At 37.6% G+C, this 20,872-nt stretch overlaps 1 protein-coding gene across 7 annotated transcripts in view; it reads left to right on the top strand.

Annotated features, from left to right (window-relative positions):
* Positions 1 to 20,872, top strand: part of LOC110469652 (sodium channel protein type 1 subunit alpha) — an 88,887-nt gene that overhangs the window by 28,114 nt on the left and 39,901 nt on the right. For 3 of the 7 annotated variants that reach the window (XM_077785019.1, XM_077785020.1, XM_077785024.1), the window contains 11 exons: positions 4,423 to 4,543; positions 8,989 to 9,076; positions 9,882 to 10,010; positions 10,723 to 10,814; positions 11,734 to 12,006; positions 16,295 to 16,358; positions 16,722 to 16,863; positions 17,011 to 17,217; positions 17,691 to 17,996; positions 18,739 to 19,119; positions 20,298 to 20,430. In XM_077785019.1, coding sequence (XP_077641145.1) covers positions 4,423 to 4,543; positions 8,989 to 9,076; positions 9,882 to 10,010; positions 10,723 to 10,814; positions 11,734 to 12,006; positions 16,295 to 16,358; positions 16,722 to 16,863; positions 17,011 to 17,217; positions 17,691 to 17,996; positions 18,739 to 19,119; positions 20,298 to 20,430 — 1,936 coding nt within the window. Of the gene's footprint in view, positions 1 to 4,422; positions 4,544 to 8,988; positions 9,077 to 9,881; positions 10,011 to 10,532; positions 10,625 to 10,722; positions 10,815 to 11,733; positions 12,007 to 16,294; positions 16,359 to 16,721; positions 16,864 to 17,010; positions 17,218 to 17,690; positions 17,997 to 18,738; positions 19,120 to 20,297; positions 20,431 to 20,872 lie in introns of all 7 variants that reach the window. The other 4 variants (XM_077785025.1, XM_077785022.1, XM_077785023.1 and 1 more) reach the window with 3 other exon arrangements.

The following is a 20,872-nucleotide window of genomic DNA, read 5'->3' as shown; positions in this document are numbered from 1 at the left end:
ATATTGCATCTCTCTTGCTTTTTATTCTTTTTCCTATTGTTTATACCAAGATTGATCAAGCTCACTGTATTTTTCATGTGGTGAATGTTTAAATGTCATCTAGAGTGTTTTATGTTCTATCCTTGGGACTGCTTTTTTTCAGCAAAAGGTTTGTGCATGCCATGATTTGATGCAGTTAAATAGCGAATAAGAAATAAATACATAATTTGAGCTGGTTTGAGACCCCTAATTTGTGCCTGAGGTAGGCCTGAGATGAAAAGTTAACATAAAAAATCTTTTAAGAGAAGAAAACCCAAATAGGTATAATATTTTTATGGTTTTGTAAGTGTGTTTCTATGCAAAACCTACCATGAAGGAAGATATATCCGTACCCAATACTAATCTGAAGTTGAAAGGAAAAGTATTGACAACTCTTGTTTGACAATAGGACAGCCCATTACAACAGGTTTACACACTTCATAGTATTTTTGATTTACACTGTATCACAGATAGCCTGAAAGCCACCAATTGTACCCTTGAAACATAAGTATTTTATTGTAAAAGAATAGAATGTTTTCTTATCCTTAGGATTTCATTTTACTGAAACGCTGCTGACTGTCGTGGCAAATAATGCTGGTCTTTAGAACTGTGAAATTTAGCATTCCAAAGGGTTGCAATGATATTTTTTATTATTTTTTTTTAATCCAAAATTGATTAAAAGTGAATGGAGAGTTCACTCATGTTTTGTGTTCTGCTTCTGTAAATGTGTGTGTTCCCACTATAACAGCGCCTGCCTGCTCATGCTCCGGCTGCCATCACAAAGGATCAGCGAAATTCACTTCATTGTCTGTAGAGAATGGAGCAGCTGGATTCCCCTAAGATCCTGACCTGCAGGCAGGAATCAAAATCTGGTCCACTTGGTTTTGTACTTTCAGGGCTGGCTCTTTTCCTCTTAACCTAGGCTGCTTCATTAAAGAGGAGGGAGAGAATAAGTGGAACTAAGTGGGAAAAACTTCACTTTCCTCGTGCAGTGATAGAGATGTAACATTGTTTATTGCCACTTCATGCCCTGCCTCTTGCCAGAATGTTCTGAATTATGTCTATCAGCAAAGATGCCTCCTTTTCTCCTGGAAAAGGAGATATCAGTCTCTAATCTGATCAAGTCACTAACTCCTGGGTTTCCCAGATGTGTCTTGTGTTGCAAAAGACCCAAAAATATTTTGTAAATCTTTTTCAATGTATTACACTAGCAAAGGTGAATGCACTATTGATGTTTTCATAGTTGTGAAATAATTTCTAAGTGAAAAGTCCTAGCAAAGCAAAAAAGTTAAGGACTTGCTAGAAAACATTGTTTCAGAGGATAACCACAAACCCAAGAAATGGAAACTTCTCAGATGCCATGAGTGTCCTGTTCTAGCTGCTGTGGGAGCTTTTCCAGAGAAGCTGAGACCCAGCTCAGTGTTGTATCTGCTCCTGTCTTTCAGAAGGTGGAAATGCAGTGGGGTAGCACACAGTGCACTAAATCTAGCCTTCCAGAAACTTCATTTAAAGCTAACTAGGAGGAGGGAGAGAAAAAATAAGGTTTTCAGAACTCTTTATCTCAAGAGGTTCTCAGAGACCTTATCTTTATTCAGTGTTGACTATTCTGTCTTAGCTACATCTCAAAACACTCCTCTCCTCCTTTGCCCTGGTAAGAATTGAGTTTCTGGTTTTATTTCAAATATGGCAGAAGATGGATTGGTTTTTGGTTATAGATGCAAAAACAGCAAATCAGGGACTTCCTTTCAGGGAGCTCTGAATTTGTATTTGCACTCAAATACTTTGAGTGTGAGTCGGTTTTGTGCCTTTATAAAAATGAATAAAACATAAAGCCTGAAATTTATATATAATCCTTCATATAAGAGCATTCATGTTACAGTTTGTTTAGAATTTAACTAGCTTTTCTTAGTGTATGTCTACTTTGTGCTGACAGCTTTGGGTACGATACTTCATGTTCATCCACACTGCCTACACATTGGCTTGCAACTGGGTTGAAAGTGAAGTGAGATATAGCAGACATAGCAGAGAGGTTCTATATCAGCTCTTACCTGTACTTTTTAATGAAAATTTTCCTTCAGAAATAAGGTACAGTTTTAATTCATATTTAAAGCTAGAAGTTAGAGGACCAACAAAGTCATTCTGAAAGCCCAAGTCACAAAGATGCTTTGAGTGAAAAATTAAAACTGAGGTAGGGAATTTATGTCTGGTTGGTTCTGCTTATGCAGGGCAGCAGAAAGTAGAACAGCTAAAATAGCAGCAGCTTCCAACCGAAACTGGAACTGTGCCAGCATGCTGTTATTTTCCATAAGGCATGTTAGAAAATAGATGTATGTTTAATATGCTTGTGTTCAAAGATGTTTTTTAAAATGTAGGTTGACTAAATGAAGGGGAAGTAGTCTTAGATATAGAGTTAGTAGGAAGTGTGATTTTTAATGCATTTTGTCAACTACCTCATAACTATCAAAAGAGCATGAGTTGGAGGCATATGAAATGTGAGTCCTGGGGGCTGGGGACAGATCTGGCAGAGGAAATTCACCTTTCCCCTTGGGGTGTGAGGCTTTAAAACATTGTGCCAAAAAGTCATTCATCTGGTTGGTTGCTTCAGGAGTTGACATGAAAGCTTCATGTAAGGTCAGGCCATCTGCAGGCTGTTTCCTGTAAGCCCAAACTGGATGTGTAATTTGGAAACATTAGCTCAGGCTGTCCTCAGCTTCACATGCAGTTTCTTCATTTCTGTGCAGAAGTGGGAAATCATATACATATCTTATACATTCCTACACATCTTGAGTTTGTACTCAAGACAGTGTAAAGTCTGCCTGGTAGCGTCTCTTACTCCTGAGGGGTTTGTTTGTAGGAGAAGCTGTTCATTGTAGAGCTGTGATGGAGGGACAGCTCAGGCAAGAAGCCACTGAGACTGGAGCAGCTTTTCCTCACAGTTTAATCCTTGCTTCTCCTCTGCATTCAGTAAACCTCCATCTCCACATCTCTCTCCTGTGTGCTTCTAGACATTTGTATCTGTACTTCACAGATCACACATTTTAAACTTTCCAAATCTCAGCAGACTGAAGCATTGTCCTCCTTGAACCTCCTTGGCATATTTTCCCTGTCTGCCAGCCTTCCTGGAAATAGTCATGTAGTTCACTTCTTACAGTCTAGAAGCAATACTTCATGTCATGGACACCAGATGAAACCAACATACCCTTGCCCACAATTCCACTGGAATTCTAGCTTACAGCTCATTTCATCAGCAACTTAACAAAAATCAGGGAGGCTTTCTCATAGCTTATGTGCAAAATATACAACTCTGACAATGGAAAAAAAAACAAAAAAAAAAGCAATTTTAGAAATTTTCCTTTAATTTAATTTGAATTTACGTTATTCTTGCATCATCCTTTTTACGGGATGAAGATTTCTTCTGGGTTACTGAACCTTTCTTCCTTTTGCACTGTTTTTCATTCTTTTCTGATTTATCTTGCAGTTGAAGAGCACCTTAGTGACACAAAAGAACCCAACAGCCCACATTTGGTGTGCTGTAGTGTTAAGGCAGGTGCAGCTGTGATATCCTGCAGTGGAAGGAAAGCAATGATTGCTCTCATACTGTTTAGCTTTGGCTCATGGATTTATATGAGACTTTTAATCTACAGAGTCTTCTACAGTCCTCTGAAGTAAGGCTTGAATGCCTGCAAGTTTCTCTAAATTTGATTAGTTCCATAGATATTAAAAGTTACATTTTAAAAGAATGTATTTTCTGGGGAATTTTCACACCTGGAAACCACAATTGTGCAGGAGGATCAATTGGGATTGTCTCTTGCTCTCCTCCAGTTAGTTATATTCAGATTTCCAGTCCTTAGAAACCTACCTAAATATGGCTGTGTATGTTGCTGCTATTTCCCTCTCTCCTTAGCACAAAACCCCAAAATTTAAACAAGTGGATAGTCTACTAAATCAGTTTCCAGAAGGATTTCTAGTTAGCAAGACTAACATATCAATGAAGTCCCCAAGTAGGGTTGAAAGGAATGGGGGAGAATGCACATCCACACCCTGCTTGTACTATTTCAAACAGGGAGAGTTTTTTGGGGGAAAACATAAATAAAATTAAAATTTCAGTTAATAATTTATGCATCTTTATCTACAACAAACACATGAAAAAGAATATTACTTTACTGAGTTTGCTTAATAAAGTAGTAAACCAAAATCATCAATTAATTGAACTAATTACATTTTCATATGTTAGATTCATCAGGTAAGTACTGGAAATAATTTTTATTTGAAAAGTTATTCATGCTTTTGTGTATTAACTGTTTAAAAAGTTAAAATTTTGGTGATTGCTTACTTGTAACAGTTTTTAATTGAGAATCTACAGTGAATAAACTCTGATACATGTCTTTTCTTTCTCTTTTTCAGACCTTTATAGTATTGAATAAAGGGAAGGCAATCTTCCGATTCAGTGCCACGTCTGCCCTGTACATTTTAACACCCTTCAATCCCCTTAGAAAAATAGCTATTAAAATTTTGGTACATTCATATCCTTTTTTAGTGGTTGTTCAAAATGAAATGAAGAGAACAGATAACAATTTCATCATAAATAAAGGTTCAGGGTCCTTCTGGGGCTGTCCTCAAGATCAGCTTTCCAGGCTGCTGCAGTGTTGTGCCAGAAGCCTGGCTCATGCATGCTGGTTCTCACATTCCCAAACCCTCCCAGCTGCACCCTAAGCCTCTGCCAAATTTAATACATTGCCAGAAAGCATAGGCAGCGTTCCTGCAGGCAGTTTGCAAAGCATCTGTACATGCAGGTGGTGGACAGATTGGGGGACCATAACTGATGGGATGGTGCACAAGGTAAAGTATTAGTCTGACATGGGGGATTGCTGCCTGACGGTCGTAACAGGCTGATGGGAATTTCTAGTGGGTGAGGCTTTGGTGCACTTGGTTTTTTTGCAGAACCTCAGGACTGAGAAATGTAGTTATCAAATGAAAATTTCAGTGTGACAGTAAGACTTCTAATATTGAACAAGTAGTGAAAAGCACAAGCCTTATTAATAGAGATTGCTGGCAGAATTTTCTAGGTCTTTGGAAAAAGCAAGAAAGAAGGCTGATGGTTGCTGGCTCAGAGCACCTTTTACTCTGAGCTCCTGGGAAGTTAAAGCAGTGTGAGAGAAGGGGAAGGTGTCAGGCTGGAGAGGAGTTAGGGAGCATTTGGGGACAGTAGCTAAGGGAGCTGACAGAGACCTACAGACACAGAGGTGGTGATGGTGAGAAAACACAGCCAAATACTGTCAGATTTCAGCCTCCAATGAATTCTCATTCCTTCACATGACACTAGTTTGCAATACCTTCCAGCATTGCATCTGGCTGAGTTGTGGGTAATGCTTTTCACTGGCATATTGGTTACTGAGTTTGGTCTTGGTTTTAAATTTCTCCTAGTTGTCTTCAAAGAGTATCCAGCTGGTCTTGATGACAGTAAGAACAAAAGAAATTCCAATAGAAAATATGTAATTTCAGTATTTTCCCTTCCATCGATGAAATGATCGTGTAATTTAACTCTATTATAGGAAGAGGTTTTCTTTCAGTATATGGACTGATTTCTTCTTACACCCATCTATTGCAGGAGCTATTTTTATCTTAGATATAGGCATAGGATTGGGGTTTTTTAATCTAAAACACAAGTATAGATGTGCAGGTTCTCTAATTTTCTATTTCTTAAAATATTATTCATTATATTGCAAACACTGCAAATATTAAAGTGTTTTAACTAAGAGCCATTAAATATGTTCCTTTTTACAGTTCAAATCTCAGCTGCTTATACAAGATTACCTACCTACATAAAAAGATGAGGGGTAAAGTAGATTGTTATTTTTAATAATCCTCTGACTTTTATAGATTAACTCTCTTTCCTCCACATTTTATGGCAGGTGTTTGCCATTTTGGCCTTTGTAACAGAAATGTGCCTTTCACTTTCAGTGTGAAAGACAAGCGTTGAGCACAATGAAACTAGCACATTGGTTGGAAAACCTTCCTCTGTCTGTCTTCCAAACTCCTTGAACCTCTGTGCAAGGTGCTCTGATCCATGTGCCCAGACACGTGAGCAGATGTTGCTGCTCCAGAGAAACAGAACGTGTCTCTTTCCAGTGCTCACAGACTTTCCCTGCAATTATTCTCACTGCCAGTACCTACTGTAATACTGAATGCAGAAACTGGTAACAGCACGAGTTTCTCTCTGCTGACTCATCTCCTGGTAGTTTGCCTTTTTTTTTTTTTTTTTTTTTTTTTCTCTCTTTTCTTTTGCCTGCCTGTCTCGACTTAAGGTAGAACATGGAACTGAGGAGGCAGCACAAGAGTGGAGATGGCCAGCCTTTGGCAATTAATAGGAAAGAATGAAAAGGTGAGAATAAGTAAGTATTGAGCAGTCAAAAAAAGGGAGGTGGCAGTGGCTGGAGCTGCAGAGTGTTAGAGATTTCTGTTAGAAAGAACTGGGGAGGTGCTCTAGAGAAAATGTGTAAGTGCTCCTGTGCAAGGCTCTGGAAGCTTAAATTACTGTATTCCACAGTGTGGCCTACTGCCAGATGGTATCTGAGAAACCAGTTGGCAATATTTGGTTTTTCCCAATTGTTTCATCTTCCACCAATCCACACAGGTGATAAGAGATTTCAGCTGCTCCTGTAATTGATTAGCTTGAGGCTGTGTGGTGCCTCTGCATGCCTGTATGGGAAGAGCGTGAAAAAGGCAGTACATTTCTATGAAGAAGTCATCATAGATCAGATTTTTTTGTCTATGTGTATAGTTGAATTGTTATAGAACATAAAATAGTAAATTAAGGGAACATTGAGCTTGTGAATCAATCACTCAAAACGCAGAAGAGGACAGAAGAGGTGCACAGACATTGAATGTGAGAGTTATGTTTGAGATTCTCATAAGAGAAATGGTCAGAGTCTATATTTCTAAGTATTTCAGCTCTTAATGAGCATCTGCTCCCTTTCAGGATGAACAGAACTTTGGTGACTTTTGGCTCCCAGATGTGCCAAGTTTCCTAAAGAGTGAGCAATGTGCAAGGACCTACGTGTGGTCCTTGTTATGAGTGGTACCATGACACTGAGCTGTAAGCACACAACACATTGCTAAAACATGGGTAAAACCTCAGCTCTCCTAAGAGCACCTTGCACTTCTCTAACTGTTCATTAGATGACTGAAACTGCAGCCATGCATCTCCAACTTGGATTGCAAAATGGATTCTCTAGATTGAAAGGAATTCCCTAATTAAATTAAAACAGGTTCTTTAGACCTGTCTGTGGACTGTGATGACAAACACTGTAAGGCATTCTAATACTCTATTCTAAGGCGCTGAACGATTTTTACTTTATGGAGTTTGTATGGCAGCATGATCTTCAAAACTAGTTAAGTCACTTACTGAGACATACCAAAATGTCCACTGCTGGATCAGCCAATAGGCAAAGGGCACACACCTGTTCTATGGGAATCAGGCAGCTAATTCCTTCCCTGTAATTTGAGTGCTTATGGAAAATTTATGCTAAAATTTGAATTTTTCACTTACTGTAAGCAAAGATCTAAATGATTGCAGCAATTTCTGAGAAGTTTAGATCCTGGTGCTACTTCTTTTATTCCTCCTGCACCTAGAGTGAAGGGTCGGGTTCTTGGTTTGGGTTTTGTGGTGATGGTTGATTGGTTTCGTTTGGCTTTTATTTCCTTTTGTTTTTGCCGATGGCATAAAATTACACCCAAAACAAACAAATGCTATCTACTTGATTAAAAAAAAAAGGGTTAAATCATGGGCTCTCAGATACAAGCTTAGCTGTAAACAGCTTTCCTTAGTTTAAACTATTTTTTTTGATAGTTATGATGATGCATAGACTTTTAAGGAATACATAATTTAGAGAGATGACTAGAGGAAAAACAAGTTAACCATTTTGTGCAAATGTGCAGCAGCGCTGATTTTTTGCTGCCATCATGTGGCCATTTTGAGTCAGGTCTTCGTCTAGTTTTGTTACTTCAGTATTTCCAAATGTTTGAATAGAGGTTATTGCCACAAAACGGGAAGAATGGCACTGTCTGGAGAGGCAGTGGTCTGGTGGACAAAGAACATTGCATTGAATGTCAGGAACCCCAGAGGATTCTCACCTGCCTAGAACCAGCCCCTCTGAGCTGTCAGTCTGGGTTTCATAGTCCCAGAGTACCTAAATGTTCCTTGCTAGAAAATCAAATCAAAATTTATTTCATTCTAATCTTCACCAGTTTTCTTTGCTTTTCAAGTAATTGATGCAACTTTGAAGCATTTTCTAACTATAATATTAGTAGAAACAGATACACTGATTTTGCTGGGTTTTGAGAAAGACCAAAAGTAATACTGGAAAACTATTCACATTATTCTCTGAGCTCTCTATGGATTTCTGTTTCACTGATTGAAACATTAAGCTGATGTTAGAGAAACATGGAATGCACTCACTTCAGCAATTAAAAACTTTATTCTATGTTTTATTCTGTGTTTTCAACAGACTGGCTGTGCTAGGTACTGACTCAGCTCAGCTTGGACTCTGGGTAGATAGCGGAAACCTTTTTCCCTTGCATATGCCAATTTTAGTACCAAGCCTGTAGAAGTGAAAGACTAACACCTATTCAGTCATGACAGGTACTTAAGGCAAAATGTATACTCCTGCAAGTTACTTTGGTTTTGGCTCTTGCTCAATTTGTGTTACCTCCCAGGGTGTGAGAGCCATCTCCTTGTCAAGACTGGCTGAAAACAGAACATCAGGACACCAGCAAAGCAACATCAGCAAATCGAGACCAATATTAAAGTCTAATGTACTAAAGTGAAAAGTATGAGGTTAAGCAAAGTGTATGTCAGTGTTTACCAAAGTTAAAAGTTTGGTGTAAGTGGCAGTATTTAACTGTACTTAAGTCAGTACTGATGTGGTATTATGTGAATAGCTACCGTGTTTTCCTTAACTGTATCTACATTATTCAGCATGCTTATCATGTGCACTATTTTGACCAACTGTGTATTTATGACCATGAGTAACCCTCCAGACTGGACAAAGAATGTAGAGTAAGTTGCACATTATTTCAATATATTTGTTTCAATATGTCTGTTCCTCTAGGAGTTGCCATGCCAGTAACTGCAGTGCAAGATGTGCTAGCAGAAGCTATCATGAGGCATTATGACTATTTCCTCTCTGAACTATACAGAAATGTTGAATAATTATTTTAATCTCATACTAGTAGAACAATTGGGTAGAAAAACCATGAAAATAATTTAAAGATCGTGTTCTACTGAGATTCCACTAGTTTTCTCCATGGCTTAGCACCTATGCATTTTTTTTACCCTTCCTTACACCATTGCATTAGTAGCAGAACCATGGGCACTTCAATGTTCATGTCAGTTAAGAGCAGAATACAAGCAAAAATATTACTAAAGTGAGAATGAGAATTCAGTGCATGCTTGCATCCTTCCCTCCTAGAGCCAATACCAGGTGTTTTACATGTTGGTTACTCAGACAGCACCCAGTAAATTATGCTCACAGCTTTCTCACTGAACAGTAAAGGCCCTATTACTGCATACTTTTAAACTGAATGTTACCAATAAATTTTAATATGTTATTTATTTGATGGATTTATTTATTTTTATTGATGTATAAAGTTAGGACTGCTGTACTTCAACAGCACAACTAATTCATGTACATACACAAGTATCTCTGATTAATATAATGCATTTCAGAAGAAATAGCTTATTTACTGAATTTCTTCTCCAGCTGTGAAATAAAAAACCCTTCCATTTGATCATCACATTGCTGTCAGAATACCAATGTCAAATATTGCTACTTATTTTGATTAAATTTTCCTATGTTTTTCAGGTATACTTTCACTGGCATTTACACATTTGAGTCACTAATAAAAATCATTGCAAGGGGCTTTTGCTTGGAAGACTTTACTTTTCTTCGAGATCCATGGAACTGGCTTGATTTCACTGTCATTACCTTTGCGTAAGTTCTTGTTTTTTGCTTTTTCTTGAAAAGAGAAGGGCAAAAAGGGCATGAAATTAGTATCAATACGAACCAATTTTGTTAAATGGATTTTTTTTTTATGGACTTACTTTTGTCTAAAACTATTTTCACTTTCAAAAATGCATATTTTTATGTAAACATAAGTACTGCAGAAGCCATTAGTACAGTTAGTATTAGAGAGGCTAATTTCATGTCCTGCTTTTTTTTTTTTTCTGAGCAGAAAAGGAGCTTCCCTTTGACTTCATTCTCCAAACTTACCAATCTAGTCTAGATAAATTTTAGGCTTTCAAAGTATAATCAGTGTGATTCACTTCAGAGACATTTAAATTAGCTGAAGGCTCTGAAAGTATAATAATGCAAGGCAAACTGCAGTGAAAGGTAAACCTCTGACTGTTGCTGTTTAAGTTTTTGCTAAAAACGCCAAAGCGGTCTTGATGAAAGACCCGAGTAAGTAGCATAAACTTTGCCTAAATTCTGAATAACTGTGATTTAATCCTACAGGTATGTAACAGAATTTGTAAACCTAGGCAATCTTTCAGCTCTTCGAACTTTCAGAGTATTGAGAGCTTTGAAAACTATTTCTGTAATTCCAGGTAAGAAGTAACTGGTGTAAGGTGTTAGGCCCCTTTTACCTCCCAACTGTTCCTTTTTATCCTGTCATTGTGTTTGTGTGTGAACTCCCCTATTACAGATATGTGACAGAGTTTGTGGACCTGGGCAATGTCTCAGCGTTGAGAACATTCAGAGTTCTCCGAGCTTTGAAAACAATATCAGTCATTCCAGGTGAGAGCGAGGTTAAACACTGAGGCTGACTTTATTCACTAAAACAGAATTCATATTTTTTTAAATATAAATCTTATTTTTTGCACAAAAAAAAGCAGGAATCAGAAGATATCAGGATTCACTGAAATCTCTGATTCATTGCTTTTGAAAATGAGCACTTTCCTTTTGAAATCAGCCTTTGAGTTTAACAGATTCTTGCATGAGACATTGCAGTACACAGTGTGTGTGGTTTGCATCGTATGACGTCCAGCTTTCTTCTCCACATTCAATAAGTATTAGTAACCCTAAAGTTTTCTTACCCATGTGTATCCTACCTACATGATGTTATGTGGTATTTTTCATGACTATATGTGTCTAAAAATTAAAATTGTTTGAAATGTTGACTTACTAAGAAGATGAAGGAATAAGATAATAAAGAATAGCATGGGAATTGCATGGGGGATTTATTATCTTAAAAAGCTACAATTTTCCAAACCATTTCCAGTTTTATAGCATTAAATTTGAATACTATTTATTGTTGAACAGGCTTTTTACTACTGTCTTCTACATCTAGTATGTTATAAAACTGATAGTAGTAAAGGTTTGGAGCGAGATGTATTGACAAATGAAAAGAAAGAAGATGTTTACGTGAGATCAGTGTACAGCATGAATAAAAACCAGTTGCTTGTTTTATCATTGAAACAAGTTGTTTTGAAATATATGCAAGTCATTCCATTCACAGTTTCAAGTGGACATAAATTTCAGCTGTTTATTCATTTTCACAAGTGAAAAAGTTCTTCACAAAAATGTTGTTTCACAAACATTACAATCATGTATTTGGGCTTTTGCATGAAATTTATAACTTTACTGGGAGACATTGTCATTTTTGTGCTTTGAAAAAGTTTCCAACATCAGAATAAAAACTCCTTTCCATTTGCAGGCCTGAAGACTATTGTAGGAGCCCTGATTCAGTCTGTGAAGAAGCTCTCGGATGTGATGATCCTGACTGTGTTTTGTCTGAGTGTATTTGCACTGATAGGGCTGCAGCTGTTCATGGGCAACCTGAGGAATAAATGCCTGCAGTGGCCTCCAGAAAATTTTACTTTGGAAACAAATATTACTTCCCAGCTAAACAGCACCATAGGTGAAAATGGTACATTGGTTAATTCAACAGTGACTCCATTTGATTGGAAGGGGTACATTGAAGATGAAAGTAAGTATTGTCTGCAGAATTCTCACTGAAGTGGTTTGTGGCTGACCCAGTTTTTAGAAGGAAGGAGGGGAAGGACGATACATTCCATTAAGACAGAGTAGGAGAAATATTTTCTCTCATGCATCTGCTCTAAAGGCCTGCATGGAAGAGGGAACAAGGAACATGGTCTTGCTACTTGGAATAGCTCTTTTTGTCAACTCCATCTGCCAAATTCACATCTCCCCTGAGACAGAAAAGTCTTAAAATTCAGTGCTCACAGTTCATGTTTTAAGACAGGTTTGCACACAGAGACTGTAGATGTAAATTAAGAACTAAAGGGAAGAGAGATAGAAAAGGAAAAGAGATTACAGTGACCAGCTGCAAAGAGAAGTCATGAGGTCTCTAGGTGAGTCTCCTCACTTGAGTATCCCTTCCAGTGCAGTACAACACTCCTCCCAGAGCATCTCTGTGATTTTCATTATTATCTCCTCAAATTCCCTACAGCTTGCTCCTTCTTACAGTGCTACTAGCACTAATTGGAGTTCTCTTTGATCAGAGTGGGTGCTGCATGGCTGACTGGTTTTTAAGCTGGTACATGCATGTTATTAGGTCACTTAATAAAAAGTCACAAGCAGAGAATAGAAAAAAGGAGGAGAAAAAGAGCTTAATCTCACACCAGAGACAATTGCTTCCCGCCACTTGCTGTGGCAATAGTCAATAGTGTGTTTCCAAGTGTCATGTCATGAGAATAAAAGTGACACAACAACATGAGGGCACAGGAAAAATAGTGCCACAGAGGCTCTGGAAAACAGTACCAGCAGCTTATGTGTAACAGTACCAGCAACTGCAGGGAAACTGAAAGGCAGGATAGAGAAGTGCAATTGAAATAATATAGAGGATGAGGCACCTAAGGACTCCAGGGCAGCCAGGACTGACTAATTAAGCCTAAAAGTCTGCAGCCAAAAAGCTAAATAATATCCTGTTCACATAAATAAATTATTGACCAGGAAGATAGAATTACCCCTGTATTTAGCAGTACTGCAGTTGCTACTGGAATACTATATAAAGTTCAATTTAGATAGAAAGTTGAAAAAATGGAGGAAGTTCAAAAAATAGCAGAATGATTAAAGGGTTTGAAAACATGCTTTATACCAAGATAGACCAGGAGCTCAGCCTACTTAGCATATCAAAGAGAAGGTTTAAGGGGTGATTTGATCACAGTTAAAAAAAAAAAATTCCACGGGGAACAGAATTTTCATCATAGACATATCTTTGATCTAGCAGGCAGAGATATAACAATATAGCTGCAAGTCAAAGCCAGACAAATTTTGAGTAGAAGTGAGACAGCTTCTATCTGTGATCACACAGCTAATCAATGACTATGATGGATTTCCATTTGAATTTCTTAAACCAATCTTTCTGTGGAACTCAATTTACTTGAACATGTGAATTCATGGTGATCCCATGACATGGGGTATGACAGTCTAAACAGTCTCCTCATGAAGGCCTAGACTTCAAGACTAAACTTAATTTCCTGACTTTTAAACAAAGAATTTATAAATTTAAGTTCTGATTTCATTTTATATAAAGAAAACCTGAAGCCCCCTAAAAATAAAGCTCAATTCAATTTGTTCCAGGAAGTACTTTACTGAATGGCTACATCTGCCTTTGGTATATTTACAGAATTCCATATGTATTATGAAATTTATAATGAAATTACAAGTCTTATTATGAAGTTAATGAGGTTGTCCTTGCTTACCAGCAGTTTAAAAGAGAAAAATTATCTTCTCACAGCTTCCTGCTCTCTTTTTACATGTGGCTGGGCAGACAGGATACAAAAACCAGCTGCTTCACAAGGCAATAAGCTGTTCTTTACTAGCAGCTCAGAGCAGTGCAATGGCAGTGTCTTTTTAAGGAATAATATGGGAATTATTATGCATTAGTTGTGCGTACTATGCAGAAAAATGCATGCAAGCCCTAATTATACCACTAAGCTCATTTTTGGAGACACCATTTAGAGGGTCTTTAAGCATTTCTGGCATTAATGAGTTAAGCATTTCTTTTTCCCCCTTTTTTCTTTTTCTAAGATAAAAATTCTGGTAAATTTAGCTCCACATAAGCTGAGGTGTGTCTTAACAAGCTTTCCATAAGCAATTTTTTTTCTGAGAAAAAGCATATTTTACAAAATAAAAATTATTCTCTGTGCTTCTCATATTATACTCTATGCTTACTCAAAGAGCTTTAATCTTTCTTGAAGTTAGGTGCTCACCTACCAGGGAAATTTTCCCATTTCCAAATCAATTAAAGAGGAGCCAAACTTGCACCATTGGTGTAATGAGGGATTTTTCACTTCTCTTTGATATACATGCTTATACTGCTCAGCTTGTGTGTTATAAAAATTTTCCTATTTTATAATATTTTGAGCACTTGCCCAGGTTTATCAGTGCACTCAGAGAAAGCCTATGTGACTCTAGTTTCTGTGGAGCTGGCAAGTACAGCACCATTGCAGGGCACATCTTGTCTGAAGCACAGACCCTGACTGCAGACCTGCTGTAGCAGTTCTGCTCAGCTGGTGCAGTGCTGATCAGGACTGGTGCAGTGCTGATCAGGACTGACTGCTCCATGTAAACCGCATCAAGGCAGGTTTGAATTCTTCCCAACAAGCTGCTATGTTCCAGCATCTTTTAATCATGATTAGCTGACATAAGGCAGAATAAAATTTGCTTCCTAAGGGTCAGCTTTGGCCAGCATCCTGTCAGCTTTGTTTACAGCTGTGCTTCAGCACAGAGCAGCTCTGCAATGCACACCAGCCCAGAGTGACAGCAGCCACACAGGGCTGTGCAATTGGCACAGCACAGGAGATTGTTCCCTGTGAGATGTGGATACGTCATTAGACACTGAAAATGAGTCCTTTGCAAAGTGTCAGAACAAGGTCTACATACAGCTTAAAGACTCATTTTTCCAAATGGTGAATTTTGCTCACAGGATAGAGTGATGCAGCTGGCCCAGGTACTGTGTCCCTTCTTGCAGCAAATCTATACGTGCTGAGCCAGCAGCTTGTGACACCTCCTCAGACTCAGAATTCATTAGTGTCTGTAGTAGCCTGGCTTAGGCAGCACAGGTATGTCAAGCTGAAAGTCACCTGCACTTATTTTCAAAGGAAACAATTGTAAGGGAATCTAACGCAACAGTTAAATGGGAAAGAAATCCAACATGGGGTTTAAATGGTCTCAGGAAGCAAAAAGGGTTCCACCTTGATTCTGAAGCTGCTATGGTTCAGAAGTGCTGGAACTAGGGAGGTGCTCAGAGCATCATGGTCCCTGCCCTTTCCTTACAGACAACCTGAGGCAATACTTTTGGATTCCATCAGAAATGTGACACATGGTCTGACCCTGTATACAAAACATCCTTATGCCTGTGACCAAATGGGAGATTGTTATTACAGGAGAAGCTCCTCCTGCAGTAATTCTTCCAAAAATCAAGACTGTAGGTATCTGCTTTGAAGTGGAAAAGAAAAACACTTCTCTGGGATACAGTCAAGATGAATCTTGATAAGCAAAAGTTTTGCTCATCTCCTTGTTCTTGTAAGAAGAGATAGGTCAATGTCTTTGTTATTTAACCATCTAATATGTCCTTTAACTATGGCATTACTGTACAGACATTGGTATGATTGGTTACAGAGTGATTTGGTGGAACTTAACCAATTTATTTTACTAAGGTGTTCAATAATTTTGTCATGTACTCTTAAAATCTTATTTAAGAAGTTGTGACTGCTGCAGTAATTATGTCTGAGTTGAATTTAGGTGCATGCCAGGGCCTTCATAGAGTCAGAGCTACAACTGCAGTGTGTGCATACTCATGGCCATCAGTGGTAAATGGGTGGATTTTTGCAGAGTTTATATATTAGATAACTGTCACAAGTGCTTGTAAGCAACAAACTGAAACCCCTGGCAACACTGATCAGGCAGTTTTGAGGAAATGAGAATATTTTTTTCAGATAGATTGTAATTATTCTAATAAACAACTATACATTGTTTCACAAAGCCTTGTTTAGTTCAGTGATCGACAGAAGGGAGAATCCACATCCAGAAGCATTTGACAGAAGTTTTAGTGAATTTTGGCATTTTAACAGTGAATGCTGTGAGCGATAGTGCTTAATGAAATTCATAATGTCATTTACTCTAAAACTGTTGTCCTGCTGAGAAAATAGCACTTCTTGTTTAAAATTGGATCAGAAATCACCTTAAAACTTTTAGAGATAATGGCTATATTTTGAATTTTATAATCTTTTTAATTCTTTTTGAAACAGGTCATTTTTATTTTCTGGAAGGGCAAAACGATGCTCTGCTTTGTGGAAATAGCTCTGATGCTGGGTAAGAATGAATATAATATTCTTGCACTGTGTAGAAATTAAATCCACATTCCATAGATGTGCAGTTCCAGTGGGACTTATTTTGAGTGACCACTTCCCTTCACATCAAGAAAGGCTTTTACACTGGGCTTAAGATCTGTATTCTTGATCAGTGGACTGGTAAACTGAGTGTTTGCATGACAAATGAGTAATTTAGTATCAGTATAGCTCCTGCCTAGTTGATAAGTAAAGGAAGAGCAATACCTAGTGACAAAACCTGGCAAAATATGTTATTTTGCAGTTCTGGCTGCAGATACGAGTATACTAATATCCAGCTGATAATATTAAAATTACTAAATAGGTAATGTCCAGTTTGTCTTTGTAGGCAGTGCCCAGAAGGATATACCTGTGTGAAAGCTGGTAGAAACCCCAATTATGGCTACACAAGTTTTGACACCTTCAGTTGGGCTTTCTTGTCACTGTTTCGGCTAATGACTCAGGACTTCTGGGAAAACCTTTATCAATTGGTGAGAAATTTTTTATGAAATGTAGACCAAATATGTGTGTATCAGTGATGCAAAAGGTCTAGAGTCAATTTTCTTATCTGAATTTTAACAGGATGAAAAAAAGAACTGTTAACATATACTTGCTTATAAATGTATAATTACTTCCAGACTCTTCGTGCTGCTGGGAAGACATACATGATATTTTTTGTTCTGGTGATTTTTCTGGGCTCATTCTATCTGATAAACCTGATCCTGGCTGTGGTTGCCATGGCCTATGAAGAACAGAACCAAGCAACCCTGGAAGAAGCTGAGCAGAAAGAGGCAGAATTTCAACAGATGCTGGAACAACTGAAGAAGCAACAAGAAGCAGCACAGGTATCGTTTATGGTGCAGTAATGCAGGACTGTAAGGAAGTGAGTTTACTAGAGATATTCAACTTCTGCTTTCTGAAATTGGAAATATAAAGTACCCTGTTGGCCTTCCAATGACTGAGCTAGCTCAGTGGTTTTCTATTCTGCACTGAAGAAGTGTAATGTGAATGATTCAGCCATCAAGAAGGAATATTCAAAACTAGGCATAGGTTATTCACTATGTTTGTCTAGTCTAGTGCCATTAACACAGTCTGGTAGATTTCTTCATTTAAAATTTACTCATGAAGGATAAGAGAAGTCTATGACCAACACATATCTTGAGTAAACTGATAAATAATAATTAGAAGAAAAACCTATGGAGAGGATACCGTGTAGAAAGTGTTAAGATCTGGGACTTTTGGAGTAGAAGTTATGTATAAGTAAATTAAAGGAAAATATTAGGTCATGGCTTACTCAATTCCTTTTGCATCATGGCAGGCAGCAGCAGTGACAGCAGCAGCAGTAACAGCATCTGCAGAATCCAGGGAGCCTAGTGCTGCAGGAGAAGCAGGAGGGCTCTCAGAAAGTTCCTCGGATGCATCAAAACTGAGCTCAAAGAGCGCAAAAGAGAGGAGAAATAGAAGGAAAAAAAGGAAACAGAAAGAACAATCTGGAGGAGAGGAAAAAGATGAAGATGAATTTCACAAGTCTGAATCAGAAGACAGCATCAGAAGGAAAGGTTTCCGATTGTCTATTGAAGGCAATAGACTGACATATGAGAAGAAGTATTCTTCTCCACATCAGGTATTGCTTATAGTTGTTTTTTTAAGTAAAAGCATATATTTAAAGCATCATGGGCTGTTACAAATCTACTTTAGTCTTCCTAAAGTACAGTAATATGATGCTACTGCATAAACAAAGGAAATACTGATACTTTTATTTCTTTAATTAGTGTTGCTAGGGCTTGAGAGGAAGTGCTCTAGCTGCTAGATGGCCTTGTAAAAAAGCCCCTCAGAATTAAATGTAACCTCATTTCTCTGTTCTTTTAATAGTATTATTTAAAAATCATAATAAAATATTCTCTGATTGATTATGTAGGGTTCCTTTTAGCTTGATTATATATTACCTAGACTTGTTAAAACACTACAGTATTTCTTCTGTTACAATAGCCTCACATTTTCCTCTTGTTTCAATGATGTTAGACCCAGTGTTTGTTCACTGTGAGTGAGATGCTTCATACATGAAACAAAGTGCATGTATGGACTTCCTTTTTTTCTTGATGGGAGTTATGCAACTAATCTATTTGGCAACTTCAGCTGAAAAAGGAGGGTTCAGCACTGGTTTTGTCTTAAGAATCCATGAACAGGGATACTCCTATCTGCAAAATATATCTCTAATGAAGTGCATGCAAAAATTTCACAGTAGCGTGTAGCTTCTGGATAATATGGTTCCTCTTATCTAAGAAAAAAGAGAACCAATGATAATCTAATAACAGTGCTAAGTTTGAGGATTTCAGCTAATAATCACATATTTTATTTACCTGCAGTCTTTGCTGAGCATTCGTGGCTCCCTGTTTTCCCCAAGGCGCAACAGCAGAACAAGTCTTTTCAGCTTCAGAGGTCGAGCAAAGGATGTAGGCTCTGAAAATGACTTTGCTGACGATGAGCACAGCACTTTTGAAGACAATGACAGCAGAAGAGATTCTCTCTTTGTGCCGCGCAGGCACGGGGAGCGGCGCAACAGTAACATCAGCCAGGCCAGTCGGTCATCCAGGATGCTGGCAGTGTTTCCAGTGAATGGGAAGATGCACAGCACCGTGGATTGCAATGGGGTGGTTTCCCTGGTCGGTGGACCATCTGTTCCTACATCGCCTGTTGGACAGCTTCTGCCAGAGGTGATAATAGATAAACCAGCTACTGATGACAATGTAAGAAAGTTTTAAATAGCTCAGGCATGGTGGCCTGTTCTTACTGCACCAGCCAGTGTTTTCCACAGAATGGAACCCTTGGCAATGCTTCCTGGTTGGTCAAGCTATGAATGCTCCTGCATCTTGTAAACTCTTTAGTATATAAAACAGCTAAGATAGGTTTGCAAGCTAAACATTTGCTTACAAAAATTCACATAACTAACAAATGCAAGTCCCAGTTTTCAAATAATAGAGTAATAACTTACACATTCATAAAAATGCTATGCTTCACTGTATTACTGTGCCATACTTTCCTTTAGCTAATCTAAAGGTCCATCTAGCTATCGTAGTTGACATACAATGGAAAATATTATACAAAAATGTTATATAACTGCTATCAATATGATGTTGTATTACCACTATCAAAATTAGCATTATTAGTTAATTTTGATATCACTCTTCCTTATCAGCCTGGTTAAAAATGTAAGGAAGTTGTCAATTAATTATTATCATTTGTTTCTCATTCCTATATATTTTCCATCCATTGCTGGTGGAGTATTGTAGTATAGACAACAAATAGTTCATTGGAAGATCAAAGCTCAGTACATACTTCTAAAAATGCAAATGGCTGTGTGAACATATTGGCAGCACATATTGCTGCCATTCTCTTACCATACAAAGGTAAGAGAAAATGTCCCCAAAAATTTCTTGCTTAGTTCAAATTTGTCTATTCAGACTGCTAAAAAATACTAGCATGAGGAAGCATGAGAAAGTCAGACTTTTCTTACTTGGCACAGTTTGATTAGGAGAAAAGACTATGTTGGAAACCCCAGAATATTCTGTCAACAGGAGCAAGGAAAAAAAATTAGTTTGCAAAATTTTGTGCAATATTTTGAACTCAACCCTTTTCCATTTGTTTAAATTAGTTTAAATATTTAAAGACTTTTCATATCTTAAAGAAAAAATGCAAAAATTGAGTCAATATTGACTCTCTCAATCTTGAACTGTAGGTACCTGTAATCTAATGGAATTCTAAAGTTATTTAAAAGGTACTAAAAAGTAATAAAAGTCTGACATGATAAAATATGAAGTGCACGGAGCACGTGTCCAAGCTAAGACACTACTAACAGGCTTATGTAGTATTTGCTTATCTGGCTGTTTCATCAATGTGGTCTCACCTACAATCACTCTCTGTATAGGGCACCACGACAGAACCAGAAATGAGGAAGAGATTATCAGGTTCTTTTCATGTTTCTATGGACTTTCTGGAAGATCCAGCTTTAAGGGAAAGAGCCATGAGTATTGCTAGCATCCTCACAAACACTGTGGAAGGTGTGTGCTATGCATAGCTTAATATTTAATCCTGTTTTTCTTGTAGATTTCTCAAAGTTTGAGTTGAAGCTTGAAAACAGATTTAAAATAGCTTAAGTACAGATAACATCCAACAAATTGACATATATTTATCATTAAGTTCAAAGTTCTTTATTTATTAAGGTTATTACATAACTAAGCATTAAAGGTATTATGTAAGGAATCATTTCATTGTTTTGTTGCCATCTAACTCATGTGCATGGTCATAACTGAGTGGGTACTTATGCATAGTAATTAAAGATGTATTATTGGACACAAAAAAAACACTGAACATTTTTCAAACATTTGCAACTATTGTTGAAATACATAAGCATTTTTGCAGTTATATTTATTCAGTCATTCTGTAAAGCTATTTTAGGTGATCAAAAATTTTTTTCTTGAATTCAGAATGAACATTTTCACT

Source organism: Lonchura striata, chromosome 8 (genome assembly GCF_046129695.1).
Source record: "Lonchura striata isolate bLonStr1 chromosome 8, bLonStr1.mat, whole genome shotgun sequence".
NCBI lineage: Eukaryota > Metazoa > Chordata > Aves > Passeriformes > Estrildidae > Lonchura > Lonchura striata.
The sequence above is the reverse complement of the archived record's forward strand: the minus strand, read 5'-3'. Positions and strand labels throughout refer to the sequence as shown.